This window comes from Egretta garzetta, unplaced genomic scaffold (genome assembly GCF_000687185.1).
Source record: "Egretta garzetta isolate BGI_Z169 unplaced genomic scaffold, ASM68718v1 scaffold360, whole genome shotgun sequence".
NCBI lineage: Eukaryota > Metazoa > Chordata > Aves > Pelecaniformes > Ardeidae > Egretta > Egretta garzetta.
The window spans coordinates 2,578,196-2,597,389 of record NW_009258261.1 but is presented as its reverse complement, the minus strand read 5'-3'; the positions used below and the strand labels follow the sequence as shown (position 1 = coordinate 2,597,389).

At 41.8% G+C, this 19,194-nt stretch overlaps 1 protein-coding gene across 3 annotated transcripts in view; it reads left to right on the top strand.

Annotated features, from left to right (window-relative positions):
• Positions 1-161: 161 nt before the first annotated feature.
• The window catches only part of ATL2 (atlastin GTPase 2), a 38,817-nt gene continuing 19,784 nt past the window's right edge, over positions 162-19,194 (top strand). Inside the window, exons 1-2 of one of the 3 annotated variants that reach the window (XM_035893814.1) lie at positions 162-282; positions 17,366-17,646. In XM_035893814.1, the coding sequence (XP_035749707.1) occupies positions 177-282; positions 17,366-17,646 (387 nt within the window). In that variant the 5' untranslated portion in view covers positions 162-176. Of the gene's footprint in view, positions 283-15,771; positions 15,812-17,365; positions 17,647-19,194 lie in introns of those variants that run through there. The other 2 variants (XM_009644563.2, XM_035893873.1) reach the window with 2 other exon arrangements.

Sequence of the window (19,194 nt, the reverse complement as noted above, 5' to 3'; positions counted from 1 at the left end):
TGGTGCCGCCCGGCGGGGCCGCGGGGCGCTCGCCGGGCACGCTCCCGGGGCCGCAGCGAGGCAGCCTGGAGGGCGCCCGCTTCCCCGCAGCGACGTCCACCTGCGAAGGGAGCAGAACCGGGCAGCTCGGGGAAGGAGGCGGCTAATCCCTGTTGGCCCGTCCCCGTACGGACCCGATGCGCTCCACCGTCAGTGCTGGTCTTGCTTGTAATAGATCTGCCGGTGGCGATGGGACATGCCTCTGGCTCGGTGTTTGGCCTCGGATGTGCTGGAGTCTGCGCAGTATGTGGTGTTTTTTTTTTTTTTTTTTAATACGGTGATTTCTCAAGAACAGCTTTAAAGCTGAGAACTTGTAACCCTCTCTCCGCCATACTTTGTGTGAGGGGGGGGACCTGGGACTTTTGAGGACTGTAGTGACTTGAACACTAAGTTGAATCGCGTGAGATTTTTAGTGCTGCACTAGAACACCGAACTATTTTAACATCTTTGTTGTATAACTCTCACTTAATTTGGAAGCAGAATGATTGGACTGTGCACGATTAACAAAATCTAGCAGATGCCATGTGCCACTACTGGTTTCAATTGCTTCATTTGCAAACCAACTGGAGACTGGGAAATCTAACCACACTGTAAACTGGCAGGTGCGGAATGGCTACTTACTGACTTTTTTTTTTTTTTATAGGGAGGAGAAGGCAATGCTTCTGAGCACGCATGTGGAAATGTTTGATTGTGTTTCGCAGTATTGTGATTAAATAATTTAAAAGAGTCCAGAGATTGAAATTGAGGAGATGACACTGCTTTACTGCTTGTGTACTGGTGTCTGCCCCCCCCAGCACTGCTGAATTTTCTTTGATGGTTCTGTGTGTTTTCACCACTATGTCATCTAATAATCTCAAAGCATTGGATTATTGTATAACTCAGGATCATAAAAGCACCAGCACACCTGCAATAAATGGCCCTTAAGGTAACTGTGTCATCATTAGTGGTGGAGACACGTGCCTGTCACTGTTAAGTTGCTTGTGTACTTCAGGCATGTAACAATTGATAGGGTCTGTATGTACAGATATGGATGATCTGTGCCTGCTTGCAGAAGAGCTTTCTGTTCAATGAAATAAAGCAGAGTGGTAGATTGGAATAGTTACAAGAAGAGAAATGTAACAGGAGAGGCCTGTAACTCCTTCTGTACCATTACTAAGTGTTGCTTAACAGCTGTTATGTTCTAGCTTACCCTAAAGTCACTAATGATATTGCAGTTCCTCGTCAAATAATAGCAATAGCTCTGCAGTGTTTCAACTAGAATTGTTTTGAGAGCAGGGAGTGAGGTTGAGGAAGGAAGGCTGCATTCTTTCCTTTTCATGTTCACCTGCCTGCAACTTGAAGACATTTCTGAAGTAGGTCTAGCATGGAGCAGTTTTACTTGAACTATCATAAAAACATTCCTTTAAATACAACAGTCTCTCCTAGTTTAGGAAGGCAAGTAGCTCTTGTTTGTGTTGGATGGACAGGAATGCTTGAGCCAGGTCATGCAGGAGTGCTGATACTTCTCAGGTACTTTGTGCCAACTGTGCCTCGTGTTTTGGTTAAATATCAGTGATGAATGTTTGCTTACTTACTATACTAATCAAGTACCACTGACTGGAGCAAGATCCTGTGGTAGATGAGGGATTGTTTTCTCGTTCTAATAAGAACAGGGACGCTACCTCTAGCTGGCTCGACTGGATAAAGAGCAGGTCTGTTGGAGGGGAGGAGGGCTGGGGATTTTCCTCCGATGAAATAGAAGAGCACTTATCTCCTGATGGCAGTATCACATCCTCTCTGACTTGCCCAGCTGCAAAACCAAATGTAATAAGTAGATGGAAATGCAGGTAAATTAAATTCTGTGTTGTTCTTGTTTTGGTGGTGAGCCATGGTGGTGTTAATCTCCAGTGGAAGCTGGATCTCAGGTTTTGCTTCAGCACTATGATAAAACTAGTTTTAACTTTGTGCCTGTTGTTAGTAGACTGTTGTACATCTTAGCACAGTCTGTAAATGTTTCTGGCTGTTCCAAGGACATTCATAAGGAAAACTGCCAAGCTTCACTTAAATCTAACCTTTCTATGTAAGGTGAAGTTTGAAGTTGCTTTTGTTACTGCACTGCAGTTGTGAACAGGCCCTGTCCTGGGGATAATTTTTGATATCCTGGCGTGGCAGTCTCTGAATGGAAGTCTTAAGCTTTAAAATCCTTGTTTTTACTGTTGCTGCATATTGTGCTTACAATGTGATCTGTAAGCTGCCAGTTTGAGTGCAGTTTTTCAACTTTTTGCTAAATCCTGCATTAACTTTTCAAAGTTACTATACCAATCATTAGTATTTCAAGGTTTTGTCTTTAATCTCAACTATCTAAGGTGAACAAGGCACAAAAATATTTTATAAGCGTCAGCATAGGCAGGCCTGCTGTATTTGTCATTTGTAAACAATTGGAAGTTTTCGGAAGTACTTACATTCATTGGTTCTTAAGACTTTACTCTTACTGAAGAATTGACTGGGTCTCTTAAAACATTTTCAGCAAACTGGACTTCTTGATGTCCTGGAAGAAAGATGGAAGTAGCTTTCCTTGTTTTTGGAAGGTGGTTGTTGACACGAAGAATATTATCTTACTCTATAGCTGATTTTGAGGTCATAGTGCTGTGTAGGGAGTTGATTTACATGGATACATTTGTGGGGTTGGGATTTGTATCTGAAACACCAGAACAAACAGATGAACATGTTTGAAATATATGTGAAAACACCACTCAGATTGATGTCTGCTGTTTCAGTTAGCTGCAAAGAAATGACTGATATGAAATTAATAATATCTATTAGGACAATGATTATAATTGAGTCATTTCTAGCAGCAAATTAATATGTAATAGGGACTAAAGTTCTGAGAGCATTGGTAGCTAACTTGTCTGACCTTTGACTTCTGTTTATTTCTGAAAGAAATATATTTTGTGTAGTGTTCTTTTCTAGGAAAGCAAGATTTTATGTGCTTGCTAAGCATGCTTTCTGAAACACATTCAATATAAAAGTTAGAGGAACTCAGGAAGACATTTAAATTGGGAAGTTGATCCTCTGCCCACTTAAGAAACCTGGAATGAAATCTGAGGAATTTGAAGATCTGTCTTTCCTCCCCCACTGTTAATTCATATTTGACTGAATTTATGTCCTAAGACTTGAAGGTAACGCCCATTGTATTTTGTAGCTGTACAAATGAGTTACTGGGAGATGATCTAGGGTATAAATTAATCCTAGGCAAGTAACAACCTGTTGGTGTTTAACTGGAGTTATCACTCTGTAGAAAAGCAAGGATCTTACCCTCCCTCTTTGTGTTTGGGAGGGAGTGTACGTATGCCATTATAGTACCATAGCTGGTAAATTCACTTAATGACTTCCCTCCATAGCAGGTTGTTCATGCGTTAACATATCCTAAAGCTATCTAGTTAGTTTGCCTGGAGTTTATCACTGAGAATTCTAGTTGCTCCATGGGGGTGTTACTCCTTGAGGTAACAAGACCAGTTTGTATCTCATTCTAGTGTGAGAACAGTAGATCTTTGTGCTCAGTATGATCTGTGAAGCTAAATAAGTCTCTCCTCCCTTTCTCGTTAACTAAACAGAAAAAATAGCTATGCTAATTTTATAATGGTTGGTAGCTGGCTCCTCTTTAAGGTTGGAAAAACTTAAAGCCTAATGTTTGACACCAAAGATGGCATTACTGAGCCATATAGCATCTAAGCAGTCTGACAAAAGTTACTTGAATGAATGCAGGTAAGATGACTATTGGAATTCCTGTTTGATGCCAGCATAATGAACTCATGAGCAGGGCTAATAGGAAATCAAATATAATGTGAGAGCTAAGTCTATTTGGGCCTCTGCAGAAATGATTTATGAAGGACCAGCTTCTTTTAAAAGAATCGCCCTGCTCTTCTGTGTCCTGGAGGAATGGATAAGAGAACTGGCAAAGCTGTAAGACTGCACAAAGTGCCTTTTGGGAAAGGACTCAGCTTACAGCTTGGTTCCTGGGCCTCTATTTACGGCTTGTGTACGGTATCAGGGATATTCTGATATGCTTTTGCTAGGAGCAGAGATGTCCTGTGTTACATTTTTTTTTTCTTGTTCTAAATGTATTTTCCAGGTTTATTTTCAGTGCAGACAATGAGCAAGTGATTGATTGCATTTTCAGCCCTACATACCAGTGATTTCTGTATGGCAAGGTGGGGTTTGTGTGCTACTGGGCGGCTTCTCTGAAAAGACTGGAATAGAAGCCAAAACCTGGAAGGCAGTGGGAATTGAAGACTTGAACTAATAAAATGTTGTACAGATTACAGACATGGAGCATAGAATGTAATTTCGAGTAGATTGATATTCATGAGTAGAATTTGCTCTTAGGCAGTTGTTGCTCAAGCGAGATCAGAATCAAGGTCCAGTCTGTAGTTAGTGTCAAATAATAATAAATTTTTTTTTCCTTAGAGATAGTTATGTTGAATTTACAAGTTCTTATTTGTCTCAGTAAAATGTATGAAGTGTCTTTTGAGCAGTGTGGTATATAATGATTCCAGGACTATAAGGCTTTTTTTTTTTTTTTTTTTTTTTTTTTATTTTCAATCCAAGTTAAAAAAATATAGAAACCTGTTGGAGAACATGTCAACTGCTTGTACTGACGTGTTAGGACTACTTCTTGTATGTTGTGCATACTTGGAAAAGTTGTTCTCACGTCTTATCTTCTCAAACAGGGTGGTACTGCTGAGTGGAAGAATAAGTGCAGTTATTTTAACTTTCTGTAAACTCAATCCTATGATACTACTGCCTGCAAACTTTCATACTATCCCTTACTTCCCTCCCCTTCTCAACCCCTTCTGCGTTTTCAGCTCCTCAGGTAAATGTAAGAAAGGGTCTTCTGGCTTTTACCTGTGGCTGTTCATTTATCGTAGTCTGTGTAGCATGATGTACTCAGGGAACCTTAAACAATTGTGACATGAAAGGTATTGTCTGTCAGTCCTCTGCCTATTATGGAAATTATCACAGTACTGATTTCAGAGGAGGTACAGTCACTCAAAAGTACGTGAACTGCTAGGCACGGAGGCAGAAGCTTGGCTTCCTTTAATGTGTTGCTTAGACATAGAATAGTAGTGAAAATGACTACTGTAGAAAATAAGGTTAAGGTTCTTGATGTAACCAAATCACTTTCTTAAAACAAGAAGTTATCTTGCTTTTAAGATAAATGATTTCTTAAATACTTTGTAATTCTGAACAATTCTAAGGAATTGTTCTTGTTAGTGACAGCAGCGTGATTCTAAACATGACCTTAAAGCTGCCCTCAAGGAAGTTCCCACTTATCTTCCAAGCAAGAAAATCTTAAGCTTGTCATGGGGATAAGGGAGGGAATACAGTACAAAATAGTTAAAAGGAAATCTTTCTAGATTCTAGTATGTCACTTCTTAGTACAGAAATTGTTTGCAAAAGTGCAGTAAGTAATGCTTTAGGGGTTGGGGTACAGAACTGGGGTATTTTTAGACTAATAGTACTGTAGAAATAAGTAGCTACTGAAAACTTACCACATGCTATGCTCTGAGGTTTAAAAGGAAAAAAATAAAAATAAAATAGTGGTAGGAGCATTAAGAAATGCAACTTCTGCTATTAAGCTTAATTTTTTCAATGGAAAAATGAACATGCTATCCACTATGAGCATTTAGGTAGCAGATGCGATTTAAGTACTTGTGGAACCTTCAGATGCTACTAGGAATCTTGCTTGTTTGAGAAGATCCTTAAAATGCAATCTGGTGTGTTTAAAGAGGTTGGAAGTTGGCTTGTGATAGGCTGAATGTTATTCTTAGAGTCTCAGTCTAAGTACTTTGAGTTGCAGACATATCACTGCTTCATTAATCAAATATCAAACTGAGCTGTTCTGTAGTCTAAGCTGTTGTTGACTTCTTATTTCTGTAGTGCGTTAGAACTGACTAGATTAATCTTTTCTGGGCTTTAAAGAGCAACACACTGCTATCTATCTCTGTTCAGGTTCATCTTCTAAACCTAGACTTTTTTCCCCAGTGTTCGTCCTGTATATACTGTAAGGAAAGATTTCATGGATCCACAGAATGAGGACAAAAAATATGATCTACAAAGACTAAACTGTTGTTTGGAGGGGTATGTTAAACATACAGTCTTCAGGCAGTTGTATTTCCTTCTTTCTCCACCCAAGTGAAAGGTGGATATTAAACCATTTGTAGTCTCAGCATATGGTATGGTGTGCTGTCCTGTAGAAAAGCAGTTGGATCAGCTAGATGTATTCAGACTACTCTGAGAACTTGATGTAAAGAGAAGTAGTAACCAGCTCCCCTTCTGTATTTGTTCCTTTCAGAAGGATGGTGTGGCTTGCCTTACCTCTGGGATTCCTGTCTTCCCCCCCACCCCCCAATGCTAGCCCTGAGGCTTGACTGGCCAGCAGCCATTAGCTTACACATAACAGCATTTGCTGTCCCAGGAAAATGCTGTTTAAAACCCCAAAATGCTCCTGTTGTTAAGACTGTTGTTTTGCTAGCAGTGGCTCAGGTTTCTGTGTTAACAAGTGTCATGAATGATGTTAAAGAAGCTTAGGTAAGTAGGTAAGTCTTGAGCCCTTTGAACTGATACAAAGGTGCTTGTTGCGTGGAGCTGTTACTAAAGTGTAAGTGCTTTACAGCGTCCTTGTGACAACTTAACTGGTGATCTTGAAATCAAAATTCTTATCTACTCTTTAGTAGAGACAGCTCTTAGCAGGTACAGTATATTCAGTAGGAATGTTCAAGGGAATGCTCCTCTAGTGCAGGAAGGACCATGCCAAGCTCAAGGTCTTCCCACGAATTACACATCCTAGCCTGTGTTACTTTCAAAACTGAAACTAGGTTAACCTCCGTTTGCAAAGGAAAGAAACCTTGTTGTTAAGTGAAGGTTAACAAATGTGTTGGCCAGCCCAGCCTAAATCTAAATTATTTCAGATCTAGACAAATCCTTGGCAACACACAGTCTGATCCAGTTACAGCCCAGTTGTCTACCCATCTTTGCAGTGTTATCACATATCACTAAGTCAGTCTCCACATGAACACACTTCTTAACTGTACTTGTGAGTTCTGAGAGTCTGGAGAAGTTTTCCAGCTTAACTAGGTTTTAGTCACAAAACTGAATGTTTCTTGTTGCAGCAGTGCCCAGTCAAGCAGCTTGTGCCTCCCCCTCAGTTGTGCTGGTGCAGCTGTTTCAGAGGCTGTAGAGTGCACAGCACATCACCTTGTGTTTGAGTTGGTGCCTGGACCTAGGACAACGGTGCCAGCACAGAGGGCAGCAGTCCTGCCCTGTTCAACAGCAGAGTTGAACTGACCCTATGCCCTGCAGATGAAGCTGTGTAGCTCTGCTTTTTGTTTGTCTTTAGCTCTGGTGCTCATTGGACTCTTACTGAGGTGATATAGTTTGTAGAAAACTGGATTGGATTGCTTTTTCTGCTGGTTTGGTTTGTTTAGGTGACTTGCCTCTCAGCAGCATTAGATATGTGGCAAAATTAGCAGGAAAGGCAGTGTGGTACTGTGTGGTACTGGAAATGGGGAAAGAGTGGGAGAGCCCTTGTGTGAGTGGGTGGTTAACTCAGCTGTGCTGCTGAAACAGGCTTGAAGAGGCAACAGGGGAGAGAGGAGACAGCAGTTACTGGCACTGTCCTGTTGGCAGAATAAATGTAATTTGAGCTGTTGCCTTAGCAAGGGACTTCTGTGCAGCAACAGTAATGATGCCTGGCAGAGACTCAGGAGTTGTGGAGAGTAGGTGCAGGGCTCTGAAGTGTATGGACGTGGTTAGGTACTGTCTCGATTATTATGGGTTAATTGCAGGAAAGTGATATGTCAGTCCAGGCCTCTTTGTCTACATGCCTCTTAGCATCAGGGACTGTGATGAAAACTACTTTTGTCATAGCTGTGTGAGAAAAATCTCTTCCTCCAGTGGAGATAAAGTGAATGCATGCAAAATGTGACTTGGTTTTTTGGTTTCAGTTCTCCCTAAATGTGACTTGCGTAGGGTTTTTTTCCTGTTTCAGTTCACGTTGTTGATCTGGGTGTTAATTGTGTTGGCATATGTTGTGTGTCCTGCAGTCACACTTCCCTTTCATCTGGTGTGTGTGTGTGTGTGTGTTAGTGATGCTACCAGGTTAAGAACAGTTGAGAAGGGAGAGGGAGAAGGAATTTAAATACTCCATAAGGTGTCTGAAGGTATAACTGAAGGTGTATCAGTCTTGCTAGCTATGTGATCTAGAAGGCAGTTTCTTAAGGTAAACCCAGTCTCACCCTGTTCTGCTCCTTATTCTTTGAAATGACATGTAGAACTAGTTATTAAAACAATTATGGAGTTCAGTGATGGAAAAGCTGGATAGGCAGTTCTAACAAGCTGCAGGAGCTTAAAGGGAGGTAGGAAGCTGAGTGTAAACTGGAGCTTTGGCTAAAAGATCACTGTTGTTTAGAAGCTTCAGATTGTTAGAAGCATGGTTTGATCAAAAAGGAAAAATCAAAGCCTCTTTGGCTTGCTCTGTTTCCTTAAAGCTGTTGGTGTTCCTGACTGACAGCTTGTTTATCCTGGAAATGGGTATGAAAACTGCCCCTTTGGCATGTGTCGCTGTACAGCAAAAGTGACTACTTGCTTTGCTTGCTGCTGAGCTCCTCTGTGGCCATGGTACAGATGCAGCTGGGTGACTAAACCTATTCTGGCTGCTAATCTAATGAAAAAACATGGGGTAATTTCAGTTAGCATCTCTCCCCTTATTCTTTTCTCCCTACCTTTCTCACTCAAAATCTTGGTTTGGATTAGCTGATTGTTGTTTAAGTTATCAGCTGCTGACATGAGGAATACATACAAGGTACGTAAAATGTAGTTATGGCCCAAACTGATTAGAAAATACTGACTGAATCTTCTTGACTGAGCAGCAACCTTAAATAAAATCATTGAAGTACAAGCAGAAGCCTTCCTAGTTTAAATCTGTGTGGCCTGCAAGGACCCAGTTAGCCTGCAGTGTTCATAAAGAGCTTTTACTTGCTGTTTCTAGAGTCCATGATGAACTAGGACATTGTCGGATCCGGTGTATTCTCATTCCCATCCTTGGGAACCTGGGGGATGGGTAAGAAAGGGGAGAAAAGGCGAGGAAGAGGCCTTTTAGTGCTTTCATCTGCCTTAGTCTTAGTATTCTAAAGCAGCATTCTTTGAGGGGGCTGGAAAAGTACTGGTAAACCTTACTGTGGGTAGAGATCCTGTTAGGTCCTTCAATGTGTGTGCTAATAATAGCTGTGGTTTTTAGGCAGAGTGGAAGAAGGATGAAAAGCATGCTTTGTCACTATCCCTACCCTCCAAGTTTTTCCTTGTAGCTATGGAGAAACATCTTTTATTATGTGCTTTCAGAAAAGCAATCCTTATATATATATATATAACAATTTTTTTTTTTTTGCTACCTACTAGGTTGTGTCAGGGTTTGTGCTGCTTCTGTCCTAGTCTCTGCTTATTGGTATTATCTTACTTGTATGTATTTGCTGAAAATAGCTGAATTTGAGGCTTGACTTTAGTTCTTCATTATAATGAAGTTTCCCTCTAGCTGTTTAGTCCCCTTAAACAGAGAATGCAAAATGTCAGTTTATCAGTATTTTGCATAGCTGTGGAAGAGCTGTCTGCTCCTGCCTGCATGCAGACCATTCAACAGAGAAGCAATTTAAAGCACTTGGGAGTAGACAGGCCTATTGTTTGATTAATTGTGACGCTTCATAGGTATCTAGGTCATCAGAATATCTTCTTTTTCCCCTTCCCTGGCAGAATTGTAGCTTCAGGTACTTCTGCTCACAGTTTATGTAACAGTTCTAGATCTGTCCCTTAACATCCCATTGCCCGGAAGGAACAGGGAGAGTTAAATGTGTCTTCCCCCCACCTCCCCTACTCCTCTGTTACTCTTACTGGATATCCAAACAAGTCTTTGGAACTTAGCTCATCAGTCCTATTTATAGCTGAAATATTCAAAACATTTAATTATTTCTGGCCTTAAAATGAGCTACTTGGCAGTATTTGCTAGTCAGCAATAGGAAAGCAGTGATGCATTAAGGTCTGTGGCAGCACCATAGCTTTCGTGTGGGTCTTGCTGTGAGTTTATTGCATGGAGCAATGCTGCTGCAGAAAGAGGAGGACAATTTTGTGACTTAAATCTAGTGATTAGATTAGTAGTAGATGTTCCAGATTTTTTGCCTTGTCCAAATGAAGTTTGAAGGTTAACTTTTTTCCCTGCGCTCTGGAACTCACTTTGCACATGCCTACGCTTTCCTCAGTTCACTACACCAAAACAAGACACATTTAAACAGTTTGTCTCCTTTCTCTCTAAGGAAAATTTCCTAGGTGAAGCTCTGAGAATGCATTGCATTTAAATGTGGTGCAGCAGTTTCCTCATGATAATTTATTTTAAGCTTTTGATTCAAGCTGTGAACTCCCTCAGGCCATGGAGGTAGAACAAGATTTCAAGCCAGATGGTTTGAGGTTAGTGTAGCCCACTTCAGCTTGCTTTACCATTTCAGGGGTGTGTGTGTGAACCTATCATTCATCTGTATTGAACTATGAGGGGGAGACTTGGATCGCTTTTGTATGGACACAAACGTGTAGTGTCTGTAGAACACCAGGAAAAAGAGTTCAGGGATGCTGAGCACTGAAGTATCTAGGGGTACTAGAAGTTTTGATTTCAAGTTGGACTTCCAGCAAAGTGCAGGTTTCTGTACAAACAAGATACTAAGACTGCCAGCTTGAAGACCTACAGAGTGAAGTCTTTGTAACTCCTTGTGATAGAGTAAATGGAAGGAGTACTGATGAGAGCCATCTAAACTAATGAAAGTGACTTCTTTTAGCCTTTGTTCGTAAACAAAGACTTAAGTCACTAAAAAGCAAATGAGATTTAAATTTATTTTCATGTTGTGCTGCATCTGTGTGCAGTTGTCTGTGTCCAGCCCACTATCTGGAGAAGCAATTACTAGTTGTCATTCAGTGCTTGTTGATCAAAAACCTATATTGCATCTAAAACCAAGTTTAGCAATTAGTGTGTGCTGCTCTTTTTTTTTTTTTTTGTCATGAAAGAATATGAATGATGTGTTTAATGAGCTCAAGCTGTATTTGGGTTGAAACTTAAAGAAAACTGTGTTGGTACTTCATTTCAATTAATGTGCTTAAAGGTAGGAACTTGCATTTAAAGCAGGCTGTCTCTTATTTTCATAGCATGCAGGTTGAGCTGTTTATCTCTCCCGTGTTCTTACACTGCAGGACAAATAGGACAGCTGCTAGCTGTGTGCTTAGGGGAAGCAGGAACTGGCTTTTTGTTTTACCTCATACTTTTAAGAAACGTGTTATTTAGTTGAGCTTGCTCAGTTGAAATATTGTCTGTACATACACAGGAAGCTACTGTTCTCAAAATCTGGCTTAACATTTCAACAAATGGTGCTTGTTCTGGATACTTGGCCGATGAGTGTCAATAGTTAACAGCAAAAAGAGAGCCAGGGAGAACCTCCATCCTCTAGTGGATGCAAGGGGGAACATTGCCACTAAGGATGAGGAAAAGGCTGAGATACTTAACTCCTTCTTTGCTTCAGTCTTTAATGGCCCGACAAGTTACCCCAGGGTAGTCACGTCACCACCCCCACCCCCAGCTGGAAGACAGGGATGATGAGTGGAATAAACCCCACATAATCCAGGAGGAAGCAGTTTTCGACCTGCTATGCCACCTGGACATATACAGGTCTATGGGGCCAGATGGGATCTACCCAAGAGTGCTGAGAGAACTGGCAGAGGAGCTTGCCAAGGCACTCTCCATCATTTATCAGCAGTCCTGGATAACAGGGGAGGTCCCAGATGACTGGAGGTTGGCAAATGTGACGCCTATCTTCAAGAAGGGCTGGAAAGAGGATCTGGGAAACTACAGACCTGTCAGTCTGACCTCGGTACCGGGGAAGACTATGGAGCGGTTCTCAGAATGGGGGAAGATTATGGAGCGGTTTATCTTGAGTGTGCTCACCAGGCACATGGAGGACAATCAGGGGATCGGGCCCAGCCATCATGGATTCATGAAAGTCAGATCCTGCCTGACCAACCTGATTTCCTTCTATGACCAGGTGACTCACCTGGTGGGTGAGGGAAAGGCTGTGGATGTTGTCTACCTGGACTTCAGCAAAGCCTTTGGGACATTTTCCCACGGCATTCTTTTAGAGAAGCTGGTGGTTCATGGCCTAGACAGTTGTACTCTTTGCTGGGTAAAAAACTGACTGGATGGCTGAGCCCAGAGAGTTGTGGTCAACCAAGTTAAATCCAGTTGGTGACTGGTCACAAGCAGTGTCCCCCAGGGCTCAATTCTAGGGCTGGTCTTGTCCAGGTTGTTGATAAAGATATTAAACAAGGGGATCAAGTGCACCCTCAGTAAGTTTGCAGATGAAACCAAACTGTGTGGAAGTGTTGATCTGCTTGAGCGGAGGGGGGCTCTGCAAAGGGACCTGGCCAGGCTGGATCGATGGGCTGAGGCCAGCTGCATGAGGTTCAAGAAGGCCAAGTGCCGGGTCCTGCGACGTGAGCGTGCTCCTGTGCTTGGCACTGGTGAGGCTACACCTTGAATGCTGTGTTCAGTTTTGGGCCCCTCACTATGGGAAAGACGTTGCATTGCTGGAACATGTCCAGAGGAGAGCCACAAAGCTGGTGAGGGGTCTGGAGCACAAGGCTTACGAGGAGCGGCTGAGGGAACTGGGGTTGCTTAGTCTGGAGAAGAGGAAGCTGAGGGGAGACCTGATTGCCCTCTACAACTACCTGAAAAGAGGCTGTAGCGAGGTGGGGGTCGGTCTCTTCTCCCAGGTAATGGGCAATAGGACGAGGGGGAATGGTCTGAAGTTGCGCTGGGGCAGGTTTAGGTTAGACAATAGGAAAAATTTCTTCACAGAAAAGGTTGTCAAGCACTGGAATGGGCTGCCCAGGGAAGTGGTTGAGTCCTCATCCCTGGAGGTATTTAAAAGACATGTAGACGAGGTGCTTAGGGACATGGTTTAGTGGTGGGATGGCAGTGTTAGGTTAAAGGTTGGACTTGATGATCTTGAAGGTCTTTGAACATCTTGAAAAAAGAAAAATGTAGCTGTGGCTTTCTGGGTCTGCAACACTGTGCTACAAGCTCTAGTGCCATATGCTTTGACAGATGAGAGCTTTTCTGTATGTATGAAAAACGTGAGGTCCAGTCTTTTGTATGCGTGGAGATTTCTAACAGCAGTGAGACCAGCCCCACAAGTGAGTTGGATGAATCTATCAGCCAGTCTGTAGTAGTTTGGCAGGAGGCAGCATTGCCTAATTGTTCTGCATGCAGTGCAAGGAGCTGTCGGCCATGCCTCTGAAACAATCACTCTCTGAGTGTGAATGTATGGGGTGGGGGTGCTGGTTCTGTAACCCCATTACTGAGATGGAACTGGAGTTCTCAAAGTTTTAAGTGACACTATAAAAAAACCCAAACAAACAAAAACCCCAAAACAACAGAAGTCTGCTTTAGTTGCCTCTGTAGCAGTATAGAATATGTTGTCATGGAGACCTATACAGGGAGGCTGCCATGAGCTTTGCAAGTCCAAATTACTGTCCAGTTGGCTAGAAACACTTCAGTGTAGGAGTGGTCATCTGTGAAAGCCACATCTTCTAAAGTTAGTCCTCATCTGTTCCTATACTTGATTTACCGGAACTGGACTATTACAAGAATCTAGAGCAGTTTGTGGTCCTTAGACTGGGCTTTAGGACAAACCCACTTGAATTCTGAGTTTCAAGTAGTACACTATGACCATGCTGGGGCAGGTGAGGAAAGGGGGTGGGGGAAATAAGGAGTACTTACAGAACGTATTACAATGCTTCTGCAGCTTTTGCAGAAAAGTGGACGTGAAGTGGGATTTCTTCTCCTGACCATTGTTCTGAGAGGCCGCTTTGAAGGTAGTTCTTGGAAGTAGAATGTGATCCTTCTGTGCAGGTTGCCAAAGCCTTCTAGAAAGGCTACCAAAGTACTCTAGTGCTGACTGAGACAGTGACTAGCCAGAGTAACAGGGTAAGCAGCCTGAAGGTAGTATAAAGGACCAAAAAAGTTGTAACGTCTGCCTAGGAGCACATGACAGGTTAGCATGTGCTGATTATGCTGATGGCATGAGCACTAGCACTTGTTCTACAGATAACATGCTTGTGAGATGTTTGTCCTGATAATTGCTAACTAGTTCAAAGTCTCTTGAAGGGAAGGGTGTTCTCTACAACTCGAGCATGAAGTTATCAAGCTCCATTGTCCAGCTCTTCTGGATGGATCAAGTTTCATTCATAGCTGTAGTTCTCTGTACTCTAAAATGCTCGGATTCATGGCAATGATGGTCTTTTCTGTACGTTAGTTGGGAGCTTTCAGATATATTAGACTGACTAGTCAAAAAAACCCCTAACAAACCAACCTGACCCAAAACAAACAAAAACCCCAACTTGATGCTCTGGACTTCACTTTCCAATTTCTGTTGGTAAGTGAAATCAAGTAGGAATTGAATAGGGCCTAAGGTGAATCTTGTCTCCTGTCCCCCCTGAGCTAAGTGAGCTCCAGGGGTGCAGAATATTATCAAGATGTTGTGAGCTTTTAATGGGCGTACTGTTTGTAAGCTCGTGATAGTACTATCTACTTGTGATAAGGAGAATCAGCTTGTTTAGAAATAACTAATGATAAAAGACCACTCTACTTATTTGTTCGGAAAGCTTCTTGCCTTGACAAGGCTCTGGGTGGTTATGCTCTGTGCTGGTGGAAGGATGCGGCTACAATTTGCTCTGAGGTCTGCTAAGGTTCTGATGACTTTCAGGTAGGAAAAGATGGTTAATGTCAGGCTTCAAGTGAATGAAGAGAAGGTGTAGATTTTGCTTCAGACTGTTTTACGGTCTACCTTAGTTTACGGAACTGATACCTTACTGTAGCTGAAGTGAAGTATGCATTCAAATAAAAGCATATAAGGCTGTTTTACGTTCTCAAGTTAAACCTGTGGCCTGGGGAATACATAGAAGCAGAGGCTTTGATACGTTGTGTGAGTAACTGTTTGCTAAACCACAGATGTCTCTTATTGAAGCTCTCTGATCTTCATGCTTTTATCAATAGAATTATTCCCTTTATGTTTCTAGGCTGTGATGCTGAAGGCTTGCTTTCTGACTGTCAAAATCTTCATACCTGACCTGGGCTATCCTCCCAAGTTTTCTGGCATACAAAGGATGCTACCTATATGGGGCATAAACCCGTTTGATAAACTCTCTCAAAAAAGAGGGCTTGTTTAATATCTTAGAATACAAAGGCTGTAGGCCAAAGGTGCGAGGTTTTTCTTCTGAAGCGGTGACCATTATTGTGTCATTGTTGTTTGTATAGTTTGGTGTTCTGTTGACAGCTTTTCTTCTTGAAGTTATTCCTTCCAGTTGTCAGGCCTGCTGGTGCAATTGAATTTTTTGGGCTGCTTTGTCAACCAGTTTGAGTTAGGGTGATGCTGGGGGCTGTTTTGCACGCCCACTTGTATAAAGTTGGAGTTTAGTTTCATGTTTACTTCCTTTTCAAACCAAGTACTACACCAGCTTAATGTATTCAAACCAATTTTTTTTTTTTTCAAGATTTAGTGCTACTGGCCTTTGAGGCAGTACAGATTCAATGCTTGGAAATGGAAGTGTCCTCTCCGATTTGCAATGAAGGGAAATGTCAGAACCGGCTAAAGGGACAGCTGCTGGAAAAACTCCAGGGTCCCGATGTTACCAGTTTTTCAAGTTCATGGTAATGACTCAAACATCTCATTACATCTACACAACAGGGTGCATTGGAGCACTGTTCATAAGTCTTTTGCTGAGGATGGTATCTAGGATGCAAGTCTGGCAGGAATGACTTGGCAGGTCCTGTGGGTATTGGCAGGGTCTCTGCCATGAATGAATTAGACTGCAGTGCATTCCATGATGCCTCATGACAGGTCCTGCAAGAGAACACTGCTTCTGGGCTGCTTTCATAGGAAGCATGGGGTCATGTAACATACCTGTGTGCAATGCATGAAGTAACTAGAGATGGCTGCTGCTTTGTTAAAAGAATGCTTGGAAATGCAAGCATGACTAGCAGTCCAGTGTACTTAAAATCATACAGTGATGTTCCCAGATAAGTAACTGCTAGGAAGGTGCCTCAGTCAGGTTTGTGCACGTGGGGTTCTAATAGAATATGGCAAAACATAAATCTGAAGTTGGAGGCAATTCTGTAAGTACAAAAGTGCTTCCAGGTGCTTGATAGGAAGAGTGGAATCAGGCCAGTATAGAGTTCGTTTCTGCTGTGAGACAAACTTCAATGTTGTGGTACTTGAACAAGAGAGAAGACTTCATCTTGGACAGGTCAATCTGTTTAGTTTTCTTTTAGGCCTCTAATTCTGCAACTCCTGAATTCTGGAAGTCAGGAAAATTGGTACTATTATGCTGTATGTTTGAAGGGCTGTGTTACCTTAATTTATCATTCTTTAGTAACTTAAATCTCATCTGAGTTACAGTTCTTTCAGCTACTGGTTGATCCTGAAAGGGTATTGATTCTTAAATTGTGTATAAAGTATTCTCTTAGCTCTTTTTGGCTGAATTGGTACTTACTGTTACTGAATCTTGCCTAATAATGTGTCATAGGAAGAGTATGAAGTCAGAAACTACTTCAGTGTTTTTTGTTTTTCTTATCCCAGAAGTGTTAGGCCTTGCACATGCTCAGGTGTTTATCCTCTTGCAAGCAGTGAATAGGCATTCTGAAGTCTGCTGTACTGAGAATTGAAACAGGTGTAATGTATTGAGTTAGAGAGGAACTTGGTCATCTGCTGATGTATATAATCCTGGGGTTAATACTAGATTAGTGGTCTTGCTTGTACATGTTGGCTAGCAAAACTGACAGAAAACATTGATTTTTCTCCCCCCACCCCAAAAGGATAAGAAATTTATTGAAAAATGGCCTTTTTGGTGTTCTTTGGAGCTTGTTTTAAACTAATTAATTTTTTCCAGGTAAGAAAGTCCCCTGATTTTTTAATGAAAGTTATATTTAAGAAGCCTTTAAAAGGGGCTTTGATGCCGAAAATCAGTTTTCTTTTGTGATTTCTTAAAACATACAGAATGCTGAAGATCTGAAATGTAGACGATACACAAAGCTGATGAAAACAGACAGGGAACTGCTGTTGATCTCATTGTCTGCACATGTGCATTCCCAAGAATATCACTCTTGCTGCCTGGAATGAAAGCCCAGCTCAAGGCTTCAGTTCGAAGAAATGTCTAGTGCCTGCCCTAAGCTCTGACTAATGTATTGTAACCTGTCAATTTGCAGGTAAGCATTATGAGGAAGAAGAAGAGGAGGATGCCCTACCTGACTCGGATGCCCTGCCAGACTCGGATGATGAGGTGGATTTGGATAAGCCACGCCCCATACAGATTGTTCTTGCTCATGAAGATGACCATAACTTTGAATTAGATGAAGAAGCATTGGAAAAAATCTTACTTCAGGAACACATCAAAGATCTTAACATAGTAGTTGTGTCTGTAGCAGGAGCTTTCCGCAAAGGAAAATCTTTTCTGCTGGACTTCATGCTTAGATACATGTATAACAGGGTGAGTAATTTGGATTTTCCCTGCAGGAGAAAAGTAGTTTGCTATTTCAGTAATTTACATTTGTATTTGTTGACTTGAGCACAAATATAGTAGGTCAGATTTTTCTTACTATTGGGGGGTTTGGAAGCCAGCTAGTCTGTTTCTACTCTGTGAAGAAGTGTATTTAAGTGACAGTTTTTTCAGTATAAATTTTCCTGCAGTTATCAAGGGAACTTACATGGGGACACCAGTAAGCGGGCATGGAACTTGAATGAGGGAGCATCGTGGCCTTCTAGTTGAGCTTTAGGGAAGGGCTCATCAAAGTCATGACTTGGAGGAATCTTGCTTTGACTTGATCTCCTGAAATCATACTGTAGAACTAGCTTACCTGTTGTTGCAAAAGGAAGAATGTTATTAGGTAGGTATTGGAGGACTAAATCTGCTTAAATCTGAGGTATGACAAAGGGAGAAAGTCTTCTGTTTGCTGCTTGGAATGTCTGTCTCAGCATAATCCAGGAACTTTTAAAATCCTTTTAAGTCATTGGTTAATGAATGCCTGACCCAAAGTTTAATTTCTTCTCTTAGTTTGTAGCTTTTGGCTGGTGTTGTCTTGTGTCTGCTATACTCTTGGCTGATATGGAGAAGGTGGGGTGGGGCCTCCTGTGAGCATACATGTCTGCCTGTCACAGGTTGTGGTGTGTTTCTTTTAACCTGCATAATGAATATGAACAACTTTGCTTTTTGAAGATCTTTAAAAAAACCCAAAAAACCCCCAACCTCCTCCCTCCCTCTGCCGCCCCACCCCCCAAAAAAAAAAAGAAAAAAACCCAAAACCCACCCCAAACCAGAACTGATTTCTTTTTTGGTTGCTGTTCTTCAGAGCTGGAATTCATGGTAGCAGAAGCTAACCACGACTGCGTCTGTTTTACCTTTGTGCTAGCTGGCTTTAGGAGAAATCAAGATGAACCCTGCATTTACAGGGAATACTGCAAAGAAGCTGCTGATAGTTGACAGCTGAAGACTTCCTTTCTCTTATTCCCAGTAGTGCCTGCTGTTGAATTCCTCTTACTGATTTGCCAAGAGCTCTGTAAGAAAGACACTGAGGATATGTTAGGAGGAATACAGAGTAGCAAGCTGGTGCTCCCAACTTCTTAAGACTCTTTTAACCTAGGGAGGAATAAATGTTTCATTGATATAGCTGTTCGGTGGGTGGCTTTTGTGAGTGTGTATATAAACCCCCTCTAGTGTCCTGTTTATATTAAAAAAAAAAAAAACAAAACAAAAAACACCAAACAAAAAAACCAAAAAACCACAAAAAACCAAACCCCAAACAAGCAAAAAACCCAAACTCCCAAGAAGTATAGCAATCTGAGCTAGATGGTGGCTGGGGAGAGGTAGTGCTAGTTCCTTCAAAAAATAGAAAGGGTGGGCTTTAAGCAAATACTCTAACTTTCAGGTTGTGAAATAAAACTAAAGTTCATAAAGCAAAATGGATTGAAACACTGTTTCACCCTTGTGTAATATCATGCCTCTCTGTTCCCTTTATTGTGCAATCACTTATTTCAGTTT